The sequence below is a fragment of the Ascaphus truei genome, chromosome 4, assembly GCF_040206685.1.
Source record: "Ascaphus truei isolate aAscTru1 chromosome 4, aAscTru1.hap1, whole genome shotgun sequence".
Lineage (NCBI taxonomy): Eukaryota > Metazoa > Chordata > Amphibia > Anura > Ascaphidae > Ascaphus > Ascaphus truei.
In genome coordinates this window covers 397,475,091-397,493,225 of record NC_134486.1, presented here as the reverse complement: position 1 = coordinate 397,493,225, position 18,135 = coordinate 397,475,091, and the positions used below count along the sequence as shown (strand labels likewise).

Below are 18,135 nucleotides of genomic sequence, written 5' to 3'. Positions count from 1 at the left end.
AATTAATCACACAATTTACAGTTAGTTGGATCCACCTTTTCTACCAAATTTATGTTTCCCTCTTTCCCCCACCCAATCTCAGATAGGGGATCTAACGCTCAGGCTACATGTCTGTGTGTGGTGCGTACCTGCTGGCAACAGGGGGCCCTGAGTCTCCCGCGGTGACATATGGGAGAACAGGACAGGTTTCTGGGGATGTGCCTCCGTTCTCTTCACTGGTGCAGCGCCTCCATCTCCTGTAGCCCCCAGCAGTATGGGGTGGAATACCTACAAGAGAATTGTCTTCCCCTCCTCCTGATACACTCCACTCTCAGGCAGGATATTGTATAAAAGTGCAGTCTCTTTATTGTATCTCTTCAGTCACAGCAGACAGTTGCACAGCAGGCTGTCTCCCCGCAGGATGTCCCTGATACCACTCCAGGCCTAGGGCACCCAGGGTGGGTCTAGCTCTTCCCCTACCCCCTAAGCATGGTAGGAGGTATGGGGTACACACTCTCCCTCCCCAAAGGGAGGTCTAACGCTAGCCAGTTCTGGCAGCTCGGTCTGTGTGACCCAGACAACAGAACCCACAGACTAAATAGGAAGTGGCAATGCCCTAAGTAGTTTCAACAGGCACCGCCCCTGTGTCTCTTGATTGGACACAGGGTCAGGTGACCTGCCTTCACTGCCTGAGTGCACTGCCTGAAGTGGGGAAAACCCATAATTACTCCTGGCAACCTGCCCTTACGGAGGGATTACTGCCAGGAGGAGGGTAGAACTATAGCCCAAATCACACAAGGATACACTTGTAAAGGATCTTATACTTTTAAAGACAACTTTATATTATTTCAATAACTTTGTTTAGGTGTCACTTATGTTCAAAAATAATCTGTACAAATTTGATTCGATTTACCTCAATGAATTGATGGTACTAAAATCTTCAGCAGTTGGAATTGTTGAAAGATATACAATATTAATATAAAAAGTAATGTATGACTATTACTTAAAATTAATTATTAAATTTCTATATTCTACATTTGGCTTCATGAACGCATCTAAAAAAAACAATGAAAAAGACAAAAATATAATAGCTAAATATAATATAACTTGCTGTTTTATAAGATAAACACAAGAGGGCATTCTTCTCACTATTTGTTGAAAAAATATTTCTATGGGGATGGATACATTTTATCCACCAATAACAGTTAACATGTAAAAGTTGGAACTGCACATTGTAAGGAATCATCAATACATCTTTAATCTTTTAAAAAGGGGTGGATACATTGTGTGGATTGGCAAATAAGAAAAAATAAACTTTTTCAAAACAAGGTGACTGTAAAACAGAGTTGCTACTGGCTTTTTAAAGGGACTAGCAGTTAGACACTTTCTGCATAAGAAGTACAGAGAAAAATACACTTTCCAAAGTTATCCCAGAAACATTATTGAGTATCAGTGTGGGATTTTGGAAGGAGTATTCTGTGCAAGAAACAGATCCACAAATATTATTGCATATTTTTTTCCTGCATTAACCTACGAGCAGAGGGAGCAAATCTATAGAACTGGAACTACGACACTCAACTCTGCAGGTGAGTAACTCAAACCATGTTTATGAAGATAACTTGGCAATCAAGTCCACTTCATTTCTCATTACTTTGACAGCAAAGTACATTGTGACTGTACTTTTTATTTCAGGATTTCTGTGCAAAATGTGTTACTACGCGTCATCTGACTTCAGTTATATTAATAGCCATGTGGTTATTAGTTAAACCATCTTCAGATAATGAAGAATATGGGTCATTATATTAATACTAATTAAATCATATAAGAAATGCATCTTGTAATGTGTCAAGGTATTTTTCCTTATTTTGCCCTGCGTGCCTCAGTTACATGTCTGGAGAAGTGGTTGTGTAAAATAAGTGGAGTTAAGTTAGTTACATGGCTCACATATTTGATAAAGTGTTTTTGGATATACTGTATTATCCCATTTAAGTTTAGCTTTATCTGAGTTTGTGTAAATCTCTCTATTTAACCCATTAGCACCAAATAGAAGGAACCTTACTAAGAGGTGCACTTAGCTGCAAACAGAATAAAAGTCTGATGTGCATGTAGACGTACATTGTGGTAGCTTGATGTAAAACTATGAAGGATAAAATGTAAAAGAATGGATTATCCAATTAAATACAGAGGAAAGAAAGGTTTATCTTCCCGCACTCCTCCTTTTCAAGTATTTACAGTATAGGTTTGTAGGTGTAAATGCTGGTGCTGGCTTAGAGGCATGGCCAGAATCCCACTTCTGCCATGGATTGTAGAACTGAACAAATTCTTTCCAAAGCCGCACTGTACCTGTACAGGGATAGGACTCGTCAAAAGACATCTTTGGAATATAAGCTTTATTTTTGGGGAACCCCCCTTGCTCAGGTGCAGAATTTGCTCAAAATACTGTTAAATAAAGCAAATATTCCAAAGATGTCTTTTGACGAGACCTATCCCTGTGCGGCTTTAGAAAGATTTTTTTTCAGAAGGTGAAATGTGTCCAATGTAGTAAATGGCTATTAGGACTCTAAGGCCCCTTTTGAATATGATTATTTCCATTTATTTGAAGCAATGGTAAGACAGCTTCACAACATGTTTAACAGAGGCCTTAGGGAGTCCATTTCATATTGCATTCCCATTGCCTTAACCTCTACAGCACCTTGATGACCCACCTGGTAACTCGGCATGAGCCCTGACATTATGTAAGGTTGCCAGATGGCTTCTCCAAAAATACTGGACACAATGGTGAAAGGTGTGACATGCTTGAGACACCCACCCACGCTCGAGACATACCCACGCTCGAGACACACACACGCTCGAGAAACACACCTCTACTCTCTGCTCCATGCTGTTTCCTTCTCTCCTTGGCCCCACCCCAACGCTCATAACACCTCCTCCTGATTGGCTGCTGCTGGATAATGCAGCTAATCAGGATGGAGGAAGCTGCCCAGCCCACTAGCAAAAGCCCTGCTTTCTCCCTTCTCGGAGAAATCCTGCGGCCTCCCAAGCCGGTCAGGTCACTATATCCAGAGAGGTAATACCGGACACATACATGTCCAGTGTTACCTCAATTTTTATTGCACATTGTGTTCAAATACAGGATAGTCCGGTTCAATACTGGACACCTGGCAACCCTATGGACATGCCAGAGGCTCTTAAATACCAGGTACATCATTGGCACTTGCTCATTTTTGGGGGGTGAGCTAATCCGATGGAGAGGCCAGCCTGGTAGAAATAGAAGGGGGAGCCCCCTACTCTTCTGCTTCTGGCATCCATGCTAGTCAAGGTCATGTGATCACACCTGGAGAGATCACATAACCTAAGTTGTTGAAGGTTCGGTATTAATACATAACTTATCCTTCAACTATGTTCTGCTTGTATCAGTAAGCAGTTTGGAGAGTGGAGTGTATAACAGTAATTAGGGGAGGAGTGCAATGCAATATTCAAAGGGGAATTTTTGGGTCATAGGTCAAAAAAAGAATAGGGCCCACCCAAATGTTATGACATGATCACTTTGTCCCATCATGTCTCTTCATTCCCTCCCCTCCTAACCACCACACTCTTCATGTATTTCTCTCTTTCTTTCCCTAGTGCCTTTCTTTCTTACACCCTTCATGTCATGCCATCTTTCCCCTTCTGTGTCTCTATTTCCCCCTCCTCTCATGTATTTCTCTCCTTTCCTCAGTATATCTTTATCTCTCTCCTCCCCCTCCTCCCCCCAGCATCTCTCTCCTCTCCACCCATATCTCTCTCCTCCACCCCAGCATATCTTTCTCTCTCTCCCCCCCGCATGTCTCTCTCCTCTAAACCCATATCTCCCCCTCCTCCACCCCAGTATATCTTTCTCTCTCTCCCCCCAGCATATTTTCCCCTCTCCTCTCTCCTCCACCACAGCATGTCTTTCTCTCTTCTTTCACCCTTCATCTCATTCTTTCTCTCTGTTCTTCCCTCCGGTGTTTAGCCTTTTTCCTCCCTCATCTCTCTTGTCTCACAAACACACTTTCATTCTATAATCTGATTTATGTTCTCCCCAGCATGTATCTTCTCTTCCCCTTTCTCACTCTTTCCCCCTCATGCCTCTCTCTTTTCTCCCTCCATATGTCTTTCTTTTCCCTTTGATGTATTTCTCTTCTACTTTATTTACTATGTTTTCAGGGTGTTTTTCTCTCTCCCTTTCTATATCTCTTCTTCCCTTCCATGTCTATTTTTCTCCCCCTAATTATCCCCCTTCCCTCTCACCTTTCTCTGCCTATTTGTTATGCTGCTGCTTCAGCCCCGCCCCCTGACTGAGGCCCCTCCCCTTCCCTCTTCCCTTCCTCTGCCTGTCTCTCATGCAGCAACTTCTGCCTGCCCCCTAACTTAGGCCCCACCCCCTTTCCTCTCAACTGTCTCAGCCAGTCGCATGCAGCAGCTTCAGCCCCGCCCCATGACTGAGGCACCACCCCTTCCCTCTCACCTTTCTCCGCCTGTCTCTCATGCTGCTGCTTCAGCCCCGCCCCATGACTGAGGCACCACCCCTTCCCTCTCACCTTTCTCCGCCTGTCTCTCATGCTGCTGCTTCAGCCCCGCCCTCTGACTGAGACCCCAACACCTGACCAAGGCACCGCCTACTGACAAGCTACGCAGAGGAAGGGATTTCCGTCTGTGTGCTTCATCCATCTCAGGCCCCCCTGCAGAGAACTGATGTACAGAAATAGGTGGTAGTGCGCAGCTAATACCTAGTGAAACACACACAGTGAACAGTAAAACAAAACAATATTGTGGACCTTGAGATTGAAGGTGTCACTAATATAGGGTCTGCAGCCTTTCTTGGGGGTGGCTCGACACCCCTGGAACTAGAGAGAAAACAAAAGAACAAGGCGCACAACGCACATAGTGAAGTATAGTTTAAAAAAGTGAATTTTACTAAGGGGTAACAAGTTCTGCGTACATCAGAGTAAATACAAATGAGCAGTGGGTTAGTGGGTTTACCACACAAGTAGACGGCTGGAAATGGCACTCTTTACTCAATCTCGGGGAGCAGTGGGCCAGCATTCATCTATCCCGACAGGTGGATCCTCTACACATGTAGAATACAAACACTCCGTCTCAGGGTGGTAAGCAGGTCTGTCCGTGGTTCAAAGGCCCGGAAAGCAAGTCTCACACTGGCGTGTAGCAGCCTGATGTGTCTGCAGGGGCCAGGCCCCTACACCCACCAGGCCCAGGACAGCAGTCCTGGCTGTCCCCCATGTTGGCGGCCCTGTGTACGGGAGTTTTACTTTTACCTCTGTTTTAGTGAAAAATAGAATGTCGGCGCCTCAAAAAGTCAATAATATAGTGAAAGTCCTGACCATATGGCAATTTTTGCCCCTCTGGAGCAGCATTCATTGGTTACCTTTATGTGTATGTCACAATTTTTATTAAATCAGTCTATTTTAGTTGGTTATTTGCAGGTTATTTTAGTCTTTGTACTGTATCTCTGTCAATTAATGTCTGTTTGTTAGTCATAGTTTGTGCACTAGTAGTTGTTGAGTTTGTTGTTTTATTTTTATTTATGTTTTTATTTTTATATTTATTTTTATTTATGAGTTAATATTTAGAATCATCTATACAGTTATATACTGTGATCGGTTTTTGGTTTTCTTTTTCCATGTGGTGAAACAACTATCAAGAATCATCAGAGGAGTTCTAAGTCAACAGGACTGGTTTATGCCTTATGGTCAGGACTTTCACTATATTATTGACTTTTTGAGGCGCCGACATCCTTTTTTTTTTTTTGTATTTGTTGTATATATAATTTTATCTATATTTGTTCTTTGGCAGCCATCCTATATTTTTATGCACGGTGGTTATTACTAGTAGGGTTTATAGCACACTACTTTATATTAAGCATTAGCACTGTAGCACATATACTTTTTTTACATGTCCCTGTTTTACTGCTTCTTTTTCTCAAGGTCCAACTTGTTGTTGGGTCAAGAGATTAGTGTCAGTTGTAGGAAATTAAAATACATTTAACACAAATTTGAGTCCAAGTGTACTAAACACAAAATGCTTTCACCTTGCCAAGTAGAGTCATTTCTACTGTATTAACTTCTGACATAATATCCAGAGTTCCTTAACTATGGCAGTCTGCAGGCGTTGGACATACCAGGATCAATATACCAGGATCAATATATTTGAAATGATCCTTAGTTGTGCAAAGCTTTCTTGGGAAGTGAGAGATGAAACGGCAAGTATAAGAATGTTAATTAGCATAGATATTGCAAAAATACTGTAACAAAGGTAATGGATTCAGTTTTAACTAATAGAGATGAGTGAAGGTCTCACTGTTTACTTTGCCATCTTTTTGAAACACTTTTCTAGAAATGTTGGCCATTTCAAAGCAACATTTCACAATTTTGCCAAATGTGCACAAATATCTAAGTGTTGCTAGATCCAGTTCAGCATCCTTTTCTGTTTGCAGTGCTGGAGGATTCGATGAATCACAGAAGTATGTGGGAGAGAGAGAAAGAGAGAGAGAATAACATGTGGACAGACACATTTGCACAAACAGGGGCACGCCTAAGATACCTGAGATGTATGCTACTGGGAGCTATTTAAATATGCTTTGCATATCCTGTTAGCTTATATCCCAGGTATCACTCAGGTGTGCTCCTTCTTGTACGCAGGTGTCTCTCCAGTTGTTCTTTGAAGGTGGTCTTGAGTGGATATATATACAGCACTTGACACTCTAGTAAAATAGAACTCTCTCCCCTCTCTTTCAAAATCCAGACTTCATGCTCTGCAGGGAGATAGCGCCCCTTAGGGTATGACCTAAGAAACACGTCGTTAAATACCTGTGCTAACTATAATGGAGCTCCGTGGATAGGTATTGTTATAGGGAACATATCATTAGCACTAATCTCCATTATATCCAACGACAGAGGCAGTAATGGCTGAAAACAGCACATAATGCATTAGTGAGCTTGGAAGATACCCACAAGTGTCTCTCCACTTGTTGTGTGCTTGGGGCGGCACATACTATACAGCACTTGCGACTAACTCTCTCTCTACCCTCCTATCCGGGTAAGACATGAATTAAGGTTATTTGAAACTAATGCAAGGGCATGCTAAATTAACCTGACGTTAACTCTATGCTAATGAGATCTATTACGGCCATTGTTTTTTCATACTGTATAATTAGAGAAAATAACGACCATTACTATTTTAGCAACTTTACGCTATTTCCCTGATTTAAGAGCTTTGTACATCTGGCTCTGTGTATAGTGGAGCAATGGTAAAATGGAAAACTTAAGAGGATGGGAAGCACAGGGCATTTATAAATCACTGGGGGGCAGTGTTAGACGTGGCAGACTGTCAGAGACCTGGAAGAAACATGTGAGATATGAGGACTGGGCTCAACTTGCTGCTATCACCTCTGCCACTCATTTCCATGGTGTGGAGGCAGCAGGGAACGCAGTATTTCTGAGCAGTAATAATGAGCACACTAGTAGAAAGTAATTGACCAAAGGGAGTGGAGGGAATGCTCTGTACATGGCTGCTTTTCCCCTAAATCCTTTCACACCAGCGTAAAGAATTACAGATGGCGAACAGTCCTCAAGTCGTGAGCATCTCATAGAGATTGTTATGACAAGCAGATAATGAAGCAACATGGGAAACTTTTTATTGCTTAAGATAACTTTGGTAATTTTCTTCCCTAGCACAGTAAACGTAAGCAGAGTACTGGAAAAGGAGGAGGAAGGGCGGATTGGGTTTTCTTCCCAAGGCAAACAATGAAACTGCAATAACGCGTTAGTACAACAGTAATAACAGCTGTAATGAGTTATCCTTGTTCCAACAGGGCCTGTAATGGCTACTAAGCAAAATGTGTTTATTAGTTTAAAATGATGATGTGCTTAGTTTCTGTCGCTGTGGCTACATGGACAAATTAAGCTTTCTCAGAGCAAGGATATGTTACTTTTCTGTTTAAAACTTGAAACCCGAGTGTAGAAATGCTTTAGTATATGCATTGTACATTATGGACAGAGAGAATCACACATCTGTACTAGCCATGCTCAAGCTGGAATGTCAGAAAACTAGGGCTTCCTTACACATTAAATTCAGGCAGTAGCCTTACATGCCTCTTAGAAAAACATTATTATACAATAAAACATCCCTTTCATCACTTATCTGATCTGTGAGTTTTGTCTTGGACTTCTTTACTACATTAGTGATTTGTGTTAATGGCTCCAGTAATGCGCCAAAATATTGTGAGACATTTGGCGCACGGCCACTGAAAACAGTGTTTAACACAGTTAAAAATGTAACATTGACATTATAAATCATAGTACTAAATACTGATTTATTAATAGTGTATTTAAAAATTAATTGGACAAGCAACGTTTATTGCAACAGCGAGGTCTTATGTATTCCGCTTGTTTTTCCCTGTGGGCCTTTCATGTCCCAGTCCAACACACATACTGTATGCTTAACTTTCACTAAATTGCATATACAGGTTCATTGTAGGTTGGGATACCTTTTGGGGCACCAACATAAGACTTCTTCATTCAAATGTGTAGACTTCATTGACCCACAGATAATATAACATATCCCGTGTTGACACAGAGTATCACAGAGTTTCCATTAGATTCAATGGCAGTGTTGGTGCAGAATATTGCAGAATATGACCACATACATCTGTACGTGAAATTATACAGTAATGTACAGAGATTTTGCAACCTCATACTGTTCTTCAAGTGTTCTCTATAATCTCCTCTCTGAAGAACTCTGATGTTTGTTCCCTGAAAGGTATCACAACCTGAAACGAATCTGTATTTTTCTAAGACTAATACAGCTACTAGAACTGTGAACGACATATGTATACATTAATACAGTGTGTGTGTGTGTGTGTGTGTGTGTGTGTGTTCTTGTGTGTGTGTCAGTGGTAATAAGAGAAAGTAACATTTGAATTCCCTTTTCACAAAGGTAACCTGGTCTACATCTATGGCTACAGTTTTAGTGAACCAATAACAATAAAATACATCAAGGACAGGTTTGATCTGGCAATTGTTTTGTTTCTGGAAACATATGACCATATTACTGCTTGTGTGAGCTGTGAAGACTCAGCAAACAATAGGCAACTGCTCCCTGCGGTATTTATTCCAGCCACTACGAGCTCTGGGATTTGTAGTGCGTAAGAAAATGCTTTTTTCTAGCGAAATTAATGTTGTGTTTCATTAAGTAGCAATAAGGAGAGGGTGAAGGATATGGTGGGGAAACCAGGGGCTCTGGAGTAATGGACTGATACACTATGTGTTAAAGGATCCAGCACATGGCTGGATCTAAGCAACATACAGAAGAAACAGGGGAGAAATATGTTCGCACATGCAAGTTCATGGTAAATGACTCTCTGAATAGGTTATGGTATTCACGCCATACAAAGGAATATATCAACGGGACTTTAAATGAATACATTTTACTTAACAATGAATGCCTGTATTGCAACATTGTTATTGAAATCGTAACTGTAGTCATGACAGTTGGAGCAATAGAGGCTTAAGTGACATAATCGCGACATAGAGTTTACAATGTAACTTCATCCATCGATATGTTTACTTAAATCCCAAAAACAGCTAATATAAACATTCGTAAACACAAGTATATAGATTTCAAGCAATCTCACTATATACAGTACAGTATACAATGCTTTGAGCTCAGTGCCTCATACAACATGGTGTCAGTTTATTAGACCAGCTGGATCTGACTGGATAAGGCAGATCACTAGGGCCAATGTGTGGATGTATGATATAAACTGATCAAATATGCATTAATATGGTTTAGCATGCTGAATAGACACACCTCTAATCTCTACTAGACCATTAGTACTGTACGTTGTGTATTTGTGTTCTGATGTTTTTGCACACAACATTATTATTTTTTGCAAGAGGGAGAGAGAAAGAGAGAGAGAGAGAGAGAGAGAGAGAGAGAGAGAGAGAGAGAGAGAGAGAGAGAGAGAGAGAGAGAGAGACTACTCCTCATAGACTCTCACATCCGCCACTCGTCTTAGTTCTTTCAAAACTAAAGCTGTCTCACATTTTAATCTGGTTTGTAACTGTTACATACGCCTATAACATATAATATTTCTTACTGTAAATGCAATGTATTTATTCACTTAATGTAACCATGTATTTGTCATCATACTGTAACTCTGTGCCCAGGACATTCTTGAAAATGAGCAGTAAACCTCAATGTTCCTGGTAAAACATTTTATAAATAAATCGGACAGCCCCTCTCTCCCTCATTCTCTTTTTCTCTACTATCCTCCAAAAGCTTCATTGTGTATTTCTCAGGAAGATGAGATTTCTGGCTGTGATTTTCCAGTGATTCCTTAATATATAATTCGTAAATATGTATTCTTGCCAGTTCACCTCATTTGCATACCACACAAAATTGCACATCCTGAAACAAATAGCATAAAAAAAATTGCTAAATTTAGGCATGCAATAACTGCTTAATGAATACGATGGTGAGACACAATTTTGTGCAAAAATAGCAATTTTTTCATGAGAGTGCCCTTATTGCAGTTTAATGAATAGGGCTCCGTCTGCATAAAACTAAGGCTGAGTCCCCGCTGGCGCTGAGCTCGCTTGGTGCTTGGGGCGCTTACCTTCTCAAATGTTGATCAGCACATCCCCTCTCCCGCTGTGCTCGCGCGCTCATGCGCGTGCACACACGCTCTCCCAAGCGTTCTGCTTGGGGAGACAAGGGAGAGATACTTCTGTGCTAAGAGCAGGGTCACATGACCCTGCTCTGACAAATGGGAAGAGAGGGGGCGTGTTCTACTCTGCTGTCACACACACACACTGACACTGAATTCAGCAGAGAGAAGTGGAAAGGGGGGGGCAAACGGACAGAGAGGGGGCAAACGGACAGAGAGGGGGCAAACGGACAGAGAGGGGGCAAACGAACAGAGGGGGGGCAAACAGACAGAGGGGGGTCAAATGGACAGAGGGGGTCAAACGGACAGAGGGGGCAAACGGACAAAGGGGGGGCAAACGGACAGAGGGGGGGGGCGGACAGAGGGGGTGGGAAACGACAGAGGGGGAGCAAATGGGCAAACGGAGTGCTGCTGTGGTGGGGGGAGAAGGGAGGGAGAGAGCGAGAGAGAGAGGGGGGGAGAAGGGAGAGGGGGCGAGAAGGGAGAGAGAGGTGGGAGAAGGGAGAGAGAGAGGGGGTAGAAGGGACAGAGAGAGAGGGGGGGAGAGATAGAGACAGGGGGGGAGTGAGAGAGGGGGGAAGAAGAGAGAGGGAGTGGAGAATAGAGAGAGGGGGGGAGAAAGGAGAGGGGGAGAGAGAGAGGGGGAGATGTGGAGAGAGAGAGGGGGGAGAAGGGAGGGAGAGAGAGATAGGGGGAGAAAGAGAGAGAGAGGGGGGGAGAAGGGAGGGAGAGGGGAGAGAAAGCAAGGGGGGGAGAGAAAGCAAGGGGGGGGGGAGACAGCGAGGGGGGGAGAGGGAGGACGGCCGGGAGAGAGAGGGGGGCCAGGAGAGATAGCAGGGGGATGGGGGAGAGAGAGTGCAGAGGGAGCGGGGAGAGAGCGCAGGGGGGGGGGGCAGGTGAGAGAGCGCAGGGGGGGAGACAGAGAGCAATGGGGGGGGAGAGAGAGCAATGGGGGGGGGGGAAGAGAAAGAGAGCAATGGGGGGAGAGAGAGAGAGAGAGCAATGGGGGGAGAGAGAGCAATGGGGGGAGAGGGAGATATATATATATATATATATATATATATATATATAAAGAGAGAGAGAGAGAGAGAGATACATAGAAACACAGACAGCCCCTATACAGCCAATGACACCCCCCCTCCCGTAATAGCCACGCCCCCCCACTCCTGCTCTAAAATGTTGCAGGACAGCGATCGCTCATGCTTAGTGAGCTGGTGACATCACCGCTCTCCAAAGCATGAGCGAGCTCAGCGGCAGCGGGGCCGCAGCCTAAGGCATGATATATCCTGATGCTTACTGTATATTTGACTAAATGCAAGTCATGTAAATGGTTAACCTTCTCAAGTTTTCATCCACCATAAAAAAAGGATCTTTCTAATTACATTGGGACAAAAGTTTTAAGAGCTTGCTGTACGGCCAAGATTAATGTTAGTGAGGCAGTTCCTACACTTTAGAGGTTAGAAAACAAATAGTTTTTTTTTCTCCAAACAAATGTTAACTCTTGTGCTATTTTTGCCTCAGTTCTTTGACTTTGATACATATACAGCACTTCTATAATACATATTCCCTTATGACCTAAGTAAGACTTTAATAGATTCAATCCATTGCAACATTTTAGCTTCCATGGTGCTCTGTAAGTCTGCCAGTGACCAGAAACTTACACTTTTGCTCAACATTCTTTTGAACTGGAATTCTATAGTTTATACAGTAACCCTACTTTAGCAGTGCTAGGCAGTCATCGGTTTTCTTTTGAAGTCATAACACGTCGAAAGCTGTTATTTAAAAAATATTGTTGCCATCAGCAAGATCATCATTACAAAGGTAGAAGTAATAAAACAAACCTGTGATTGCATGTATTATGGGCGAATATTTTGTAGTGTCAAATAATATCGGAGTATTTTTCATTAGTAAATCATCACATGGTTCCCTTATTGTTTCTCCTAGAACAAGTGGGCAAAACGCAATGGACAATAAGGTCATGTACCTTCACACGTTTGAAGAGAAGGAAAATGGCTCTGTCTTCGAGGAGTCTTTTGATGGGAGAAACCTCTCCAAGATGAACCTCTGTGAGGGCTGTAAGTATCTTTTCCATTCAGTCCATATGTAAGAATTGAATTCATACTTTTAAGGATAAAATGATTGATGTGTTAGGGAAGTTTGACAAAGGCAGACTTTATTCTTAGAATAAACCACTTTGTTTTAAAAGATAAAGAAATATGGATGGAGCAGGTATTTTAAGCTAAAATTGTGTTACAATTAGCAAGAGAAAAATATATGTGAGGCAATCCAGACCATGTACAGATGCAGCGGCCATTATTTTGAGAAATCACGGCGCTGTTTTCGTGTGCGCTGCTGTACTCCACACGGCATGAACATGGCCAATCGCCCCAGGCACACGTGTTTGTCGTGGTTGCTTTGTTTGAATTTCATGGCTTGTGTGCAATTAAATGCAATTAAATGAATGAATTGTAATGTGTACAGTACTGGGCTACTGTGTCACTTTCAGGTGTTTAAAAGCCAGAACACTAAAATGCAATTTTCTGCACCCACGTCTTAAGGTGGTACGGTTGGAAGAAATCCCGCGCCAAGACATGGGTATTCCGAGGTATGCACAGCGTGATTTGTTAAAATAATGGCCTCTGCATCTGTAGATTTATACTGATTAACACACATTCCCAGCTAGCTCAAACTCCCACACCCACCACATAATGAATATATATTTATGTGCTAGCTGGGAATGTGTGTTAATCAATGTCTGATTGCTAGCAGTCAATTGGAGGCTGTGGCACCTCCCCCCAGAGCTCACTCCTCCTCCTTCACCTTTTTAACTTGGGAGGTCATTTCATTTGCTGCAGGAACAAGACTTATAATGTTCTTCCCCTCTTACAGAGGTAAAAGGAAGGGTTTACAGTGTAGTGTAGTGTAGGACCTGCATTAATTTGGTTTTACCTTGACGTTGGTATGCAGGCTTATGACGCTTTGGCCAAAGGGTTAACTAAATAACCAAGTATTTAATATTATTATTATTATTATTGAAGTATTTTACTTTATACTTTTCATCATATATGTTTTGTCATTTGGATGTAGCATTGGACACCCCCTGTCTCTTGTTGTAGATTTATACTGTATGCTCCTTAGTAGTGATGGGAAAGTCCGCCCTAGTCTGTTTCCTGGATTTTCTTGCATTTTCCCCCAAAAAATCAGTTTCACAGTTTAAAATCCGCAAACGGATTTGGTCGGTTTGAATCATGAATCGTGAATTCATAAAAAAAAAAAAACATTGGATTTAACCTGTTGACGGTTTTCTAGAATCCAATCCACGGATTCAGCAACTCGTTGGCGGATTCTTCAAAATCTGCCCACGGATTGCGGAATCCGCGGAATGTGTAGGTAATAAAAATACAAAAAGCCGCAAAACGCGAATCGCCCTTTTTGAGATTGATCCGCTGAAATCCGCGGACAAAAGGAAATGGCCGATCCGCTTCTGATCCAAATTCACCCCAAACATTCACCCATCTCCACTCCTTACGACGGTAGCAGTTTGTTTTTCTCATCCTGAAAAAGGGAGCGTTGTACGTTCATCCTTACAGTCTGATTTGCTGCCAAATGTTGGTATATATAACTATCACTATATGACGTAATGCATAGCTTTTTGAAACTCTTTGCATGCAGAACAGTGTCGATAATATGTAAACATGGAAGCTGCCCTTCCTGTGTTTTTGTAGAAATATTCCATCAAACGTTACGGTACTTTGTTGTTTGGCTGAGAAAGGTAATTTCACATCATAAAAAAAAAACCAAACGTTCTTTTTGGCTCCATCAAATACTACTTTGTTGACATTAACTTTTTAATTCTTTATAGCAAACTTCCAAAGTCATCATGTCGTGCTCTCACTGGAAGAAGCAGTGGGATTATTGGATGGTTTCGATGTAGTTTTCATTCTTTCCCCCCCCCACGTGTTGCAATTTTTTAGTTTGAGAGGAAATAAAAGACTTGACATTTAGCAGCCGGCTTAGGGTTACACAATAATTCATTTGCAGCGTCTCTGCTCACTCAATTAGATATTTAAGGTTACCAAAAGTGTGAAGATGTCTGCGTTTGCCAAGAAAATCTCATGTTTATAGGAGGCAACACAGAATACAAGATACAATGAGAGAATTTGTTTTCTGGAAGGAACACAAAGTTCATTTTGGCTACAAAAAGGGCACCGTAGACAGGGCTATGTTGGTATTAGAGAATGTATTCATACCTATCACCCACGCTGTCTTATGAGAACAGAATGAACTGGGTTGGCGTAAACATGAAAAGAGCCAACTCTGCCTAAAACTTTGCTATTTTTACTTTGTGTGTTAGTGGTGACCTCACATTTGAGTTGTTATTTTTTAAAGTTTCAGTGTTTTAGAGCGTACATTCTCTGACAGCCATTGCTATATTGTAGCACTGTATGGTGCCCCTGACTGTGTCTTCACTGCCGGCCACTCTCATATGCAAGCCACGCTGATTATAGAGCATAATAGTTATGTTGTCATGTTAGCCGCCATGTGTCCCTTAACACATCTAGTTTAACAGGGTTTGGGTAAACTTTATGATGAACTTATCTTGTGTCTGAAACTTTGGTTCTTTTCCCATAAAGTATTCTTGTGTATTGTAAATATATTGTTAATATACTGACTTTTATTTCTCATACTTCAGTAGCCTGTGCTTATTTAATGGAATGTGGATCCTATTAACACCTAATGTTAACCTAAATATTAATTGGCATAACACATGTGCAGATGCAGCAGGCGTTATTGCACCCGCAGGCATGTTTACCTGCCCCTTTCTTTCATTATCCCCACCCACTCCTATGAGCTCCTCTGGAGGAAATCTCTGACTTCCTTCACTGCTAATTTCTTCTTTTCTGCTACAATTGCACCCTCTCTGAGTCTAGATAACACTAGATATAGTCCATCAAGATATTTTCCTTGCATCTCATACTGTACACCTCTCTGTCTTAGCTACTATCCTCTTCTCCTTCCACTACATGCAACTTTGACCTCTGTCACCTCATGTGTCCTCTTACTCCCAATCTGCTATGTACACTTACATACATTTGAAATTCTCACTGTGCTCAGTCACCTTTTCCTTAGCTTTTTAGTCACACTACCGTAACAAACAACAGCATTGAGCATACAGACGTAGGCAGACTTACTGTCCTTGTGGCAGCGGAAATAAATGAGGCAACCTGTGGCCCGAATGTCACCCATCAGCAGCCACAAGGACAGCCAGTCTTGCAGCCCTGAAGGATTAAGGCTGCGGAGTTCCATGCTTTGGAATGGACCCGTACCATTAATTCCATTAATTCTTCACTTGAATTGACCATCTGCAGGGAGAGAAATATGACTCTCTCCATCTGAATCCATGTTCCCACTGGCTGAATGTAAGCTGGGGCTGTATTTCCTTCCCCCTGGATGATAGATGGCCTTATATGGGGTTTACATATTTAGTGTTGTGCGACGGGTGGGGGACACAGTGTTATGATTCCTACCCAGCCCCCTTGATGATGTAGATGTCCAAATACGGCCACATAGCCCCCCTATGAGGAGGGTGGGGCAGCAGCAGAGTAGGGTGGGGCCGGTGGAAGAGGAGGGCGGGGGCAGCAGCAGTGGAGGGTGGGGGCGGTGGCAGAGGAGGGCGGGGGCAGCAGAGGAGGGTGGGGCCGGTGGCAGAGGAGGGTGGGGGCGGTGGCAGAGGAGGATGGCAGAAGCAGAAGAGGGTGGGGGCGGTGGCAGAGGAGGATGGCAGAAGCAGAGGAGGGTGGGGTCGGTGGCAGAGGAGAGTGGGGGCGGTGGCAGAGGAGGATGGTGGCAGCAGCAGAGGAGGCTTGGGGCAGGTCCCATCGTAGCAGTCCCACCCAGTAGTAAGTCACAGCTTGTGAACTCGAGAAAAAGGAGAGAGAATACTGGGAGAAAATGGGGGGAAGAGAGAAATGTTGGAAGGGGAGTGGGTGAGGGAGAGAAATGGGGGAGATAGATAATAGGGGAGATAGAGAGAATGGGATGGAGAGACAGGAAATGGGGGGGGAATTAATGGGGGGAGAGAGAAAATTGGGGGGTGGGTGGGAGTGAGGGAAGAGAATGGGGGAGAGAGAGTAAAAAGGGAGTGATAGAGAGAAAAGGGGGAGGGAGAAATAAAGTAGGGAGAGAGAGGGAGGAGAGAGAATGGGCTGAAGAGAAAAGGGGAGAGGGGGGAGTTTGTGTTATGTTAGGAAACTGAAAAAAATCAATAATACAGCATAAATGGGGATGCTATTTCACAAACACCATAATAATATTTATTTTTAAGTAATGGAATTTGTTTAATAATTTTTTTTTTAGTGTATCCCGGATTCCACCCTATCTATAGTGCAGTTGCTCCTATTATATTTTCCCAGAATCCCTAGCTGCAGGGGAAGCACCGTATGCTAAGAGATGATGGGGAAAGGCAGGGTTGCCGACCTGTCTGAGACACGTGAATGTGCTCACTAGTGATATTTTCATTTGCTCTATGCTATACGGTGGAGGGTTTATGGCACTTTTTTACCCACTATAACTTATTGAATGTGCAGTTGAAACCTATCACCGCTTCATATTGCAAAGCCAGCACAACCAGCCTCATACTGATGAGACCCAAAAGGTGAAACAGCTGTCTGTGGGTAGGTTTACTGACTATGCATAGTAACCCAGGCTGTGCTGAAAGCTTTGTAATGTGGAAGGCATACATTTATAGGAGTCCATGTCAAAATGGATTTGAATGGATTTGAAGCAAAAGGTGACACTGTGTGCTCATGTGCATGTCATTTCCCAGAATCCCTTGCTGCAGTGGAAGCACTGCATGCTATGAGATAATGATGAAAAGCAGGGTTGCAGACCTGTCTTAGATGTAAATGTGTTTACAAGTGATATTTTCATTCACTGTATTCTGCAGATCTCACATTATTCCATTTAGATTGTAAGCTCTAGAGGGCAGGGACTCCCTACTATTTTACTCTCTTGTGAAACTTTGTATATTATATCCATATACTTTTTTTTTAATTAATTCTGTAGAGCACTGCTTACATTGGTGGTGCTATATAAATGAACACATACATACATAAAATGATGGGTGATTTTATGCCATTTTATATGTGAAAATAAGTTTTATTTCAAATTTTGGCTGAAAATTGTCCATTTACCACATAGAGAACGTAATTCTTTAAATGTTTTAAATATTATCTATCTCATTCTTAGTTGAGATTGCACTATTTTACTATTAGTCCACTTTGCTCTGCAGGATTTTTTTTGGACAATACACTTTCAGTCCAACTACAATATCAGGGTTATGTTCTCTGTAAGATATCTTCAACTATTTTCGTTGTCATCATGTGCTGAAACCTGTTTAATTATTGAAAATTAATTTCTTCAATTGTACTCCAGTACATTCAATGTTT

At 42.4% G+C, this 18,135-nt stretch overlaps 1 protein-coding gene across 1 annotated transcript in view; it reads left to right on the top strand.

Moving 5' to 3' along the window:
* The first annotated feature begins 1,265 nt into the window (after window positions 1–1,265).
* Window positions 1,266–18,135, top strand: part of SCARA5 (scavenger receptor class A member 5) — a 568,875-nt gene continuing 552,005 nt past the window's right edge. Inside the window, exons 1-2 of the mRNA XM_075598610.1 lie at window positions 1,266–1,565; window positions 12,632–12,762. Of these exons, the coding sequence (XP_075454725.1) occupies window positions 12,651–12,762 (112 nt within the window). The 5' untranslated portion in view covers window positions 1,266–1,565; window positions 12,632–12,650. The remainder of the gene's footprint in view (window positions 1,566–12,631; window positions 12,763–18,135) is intronic.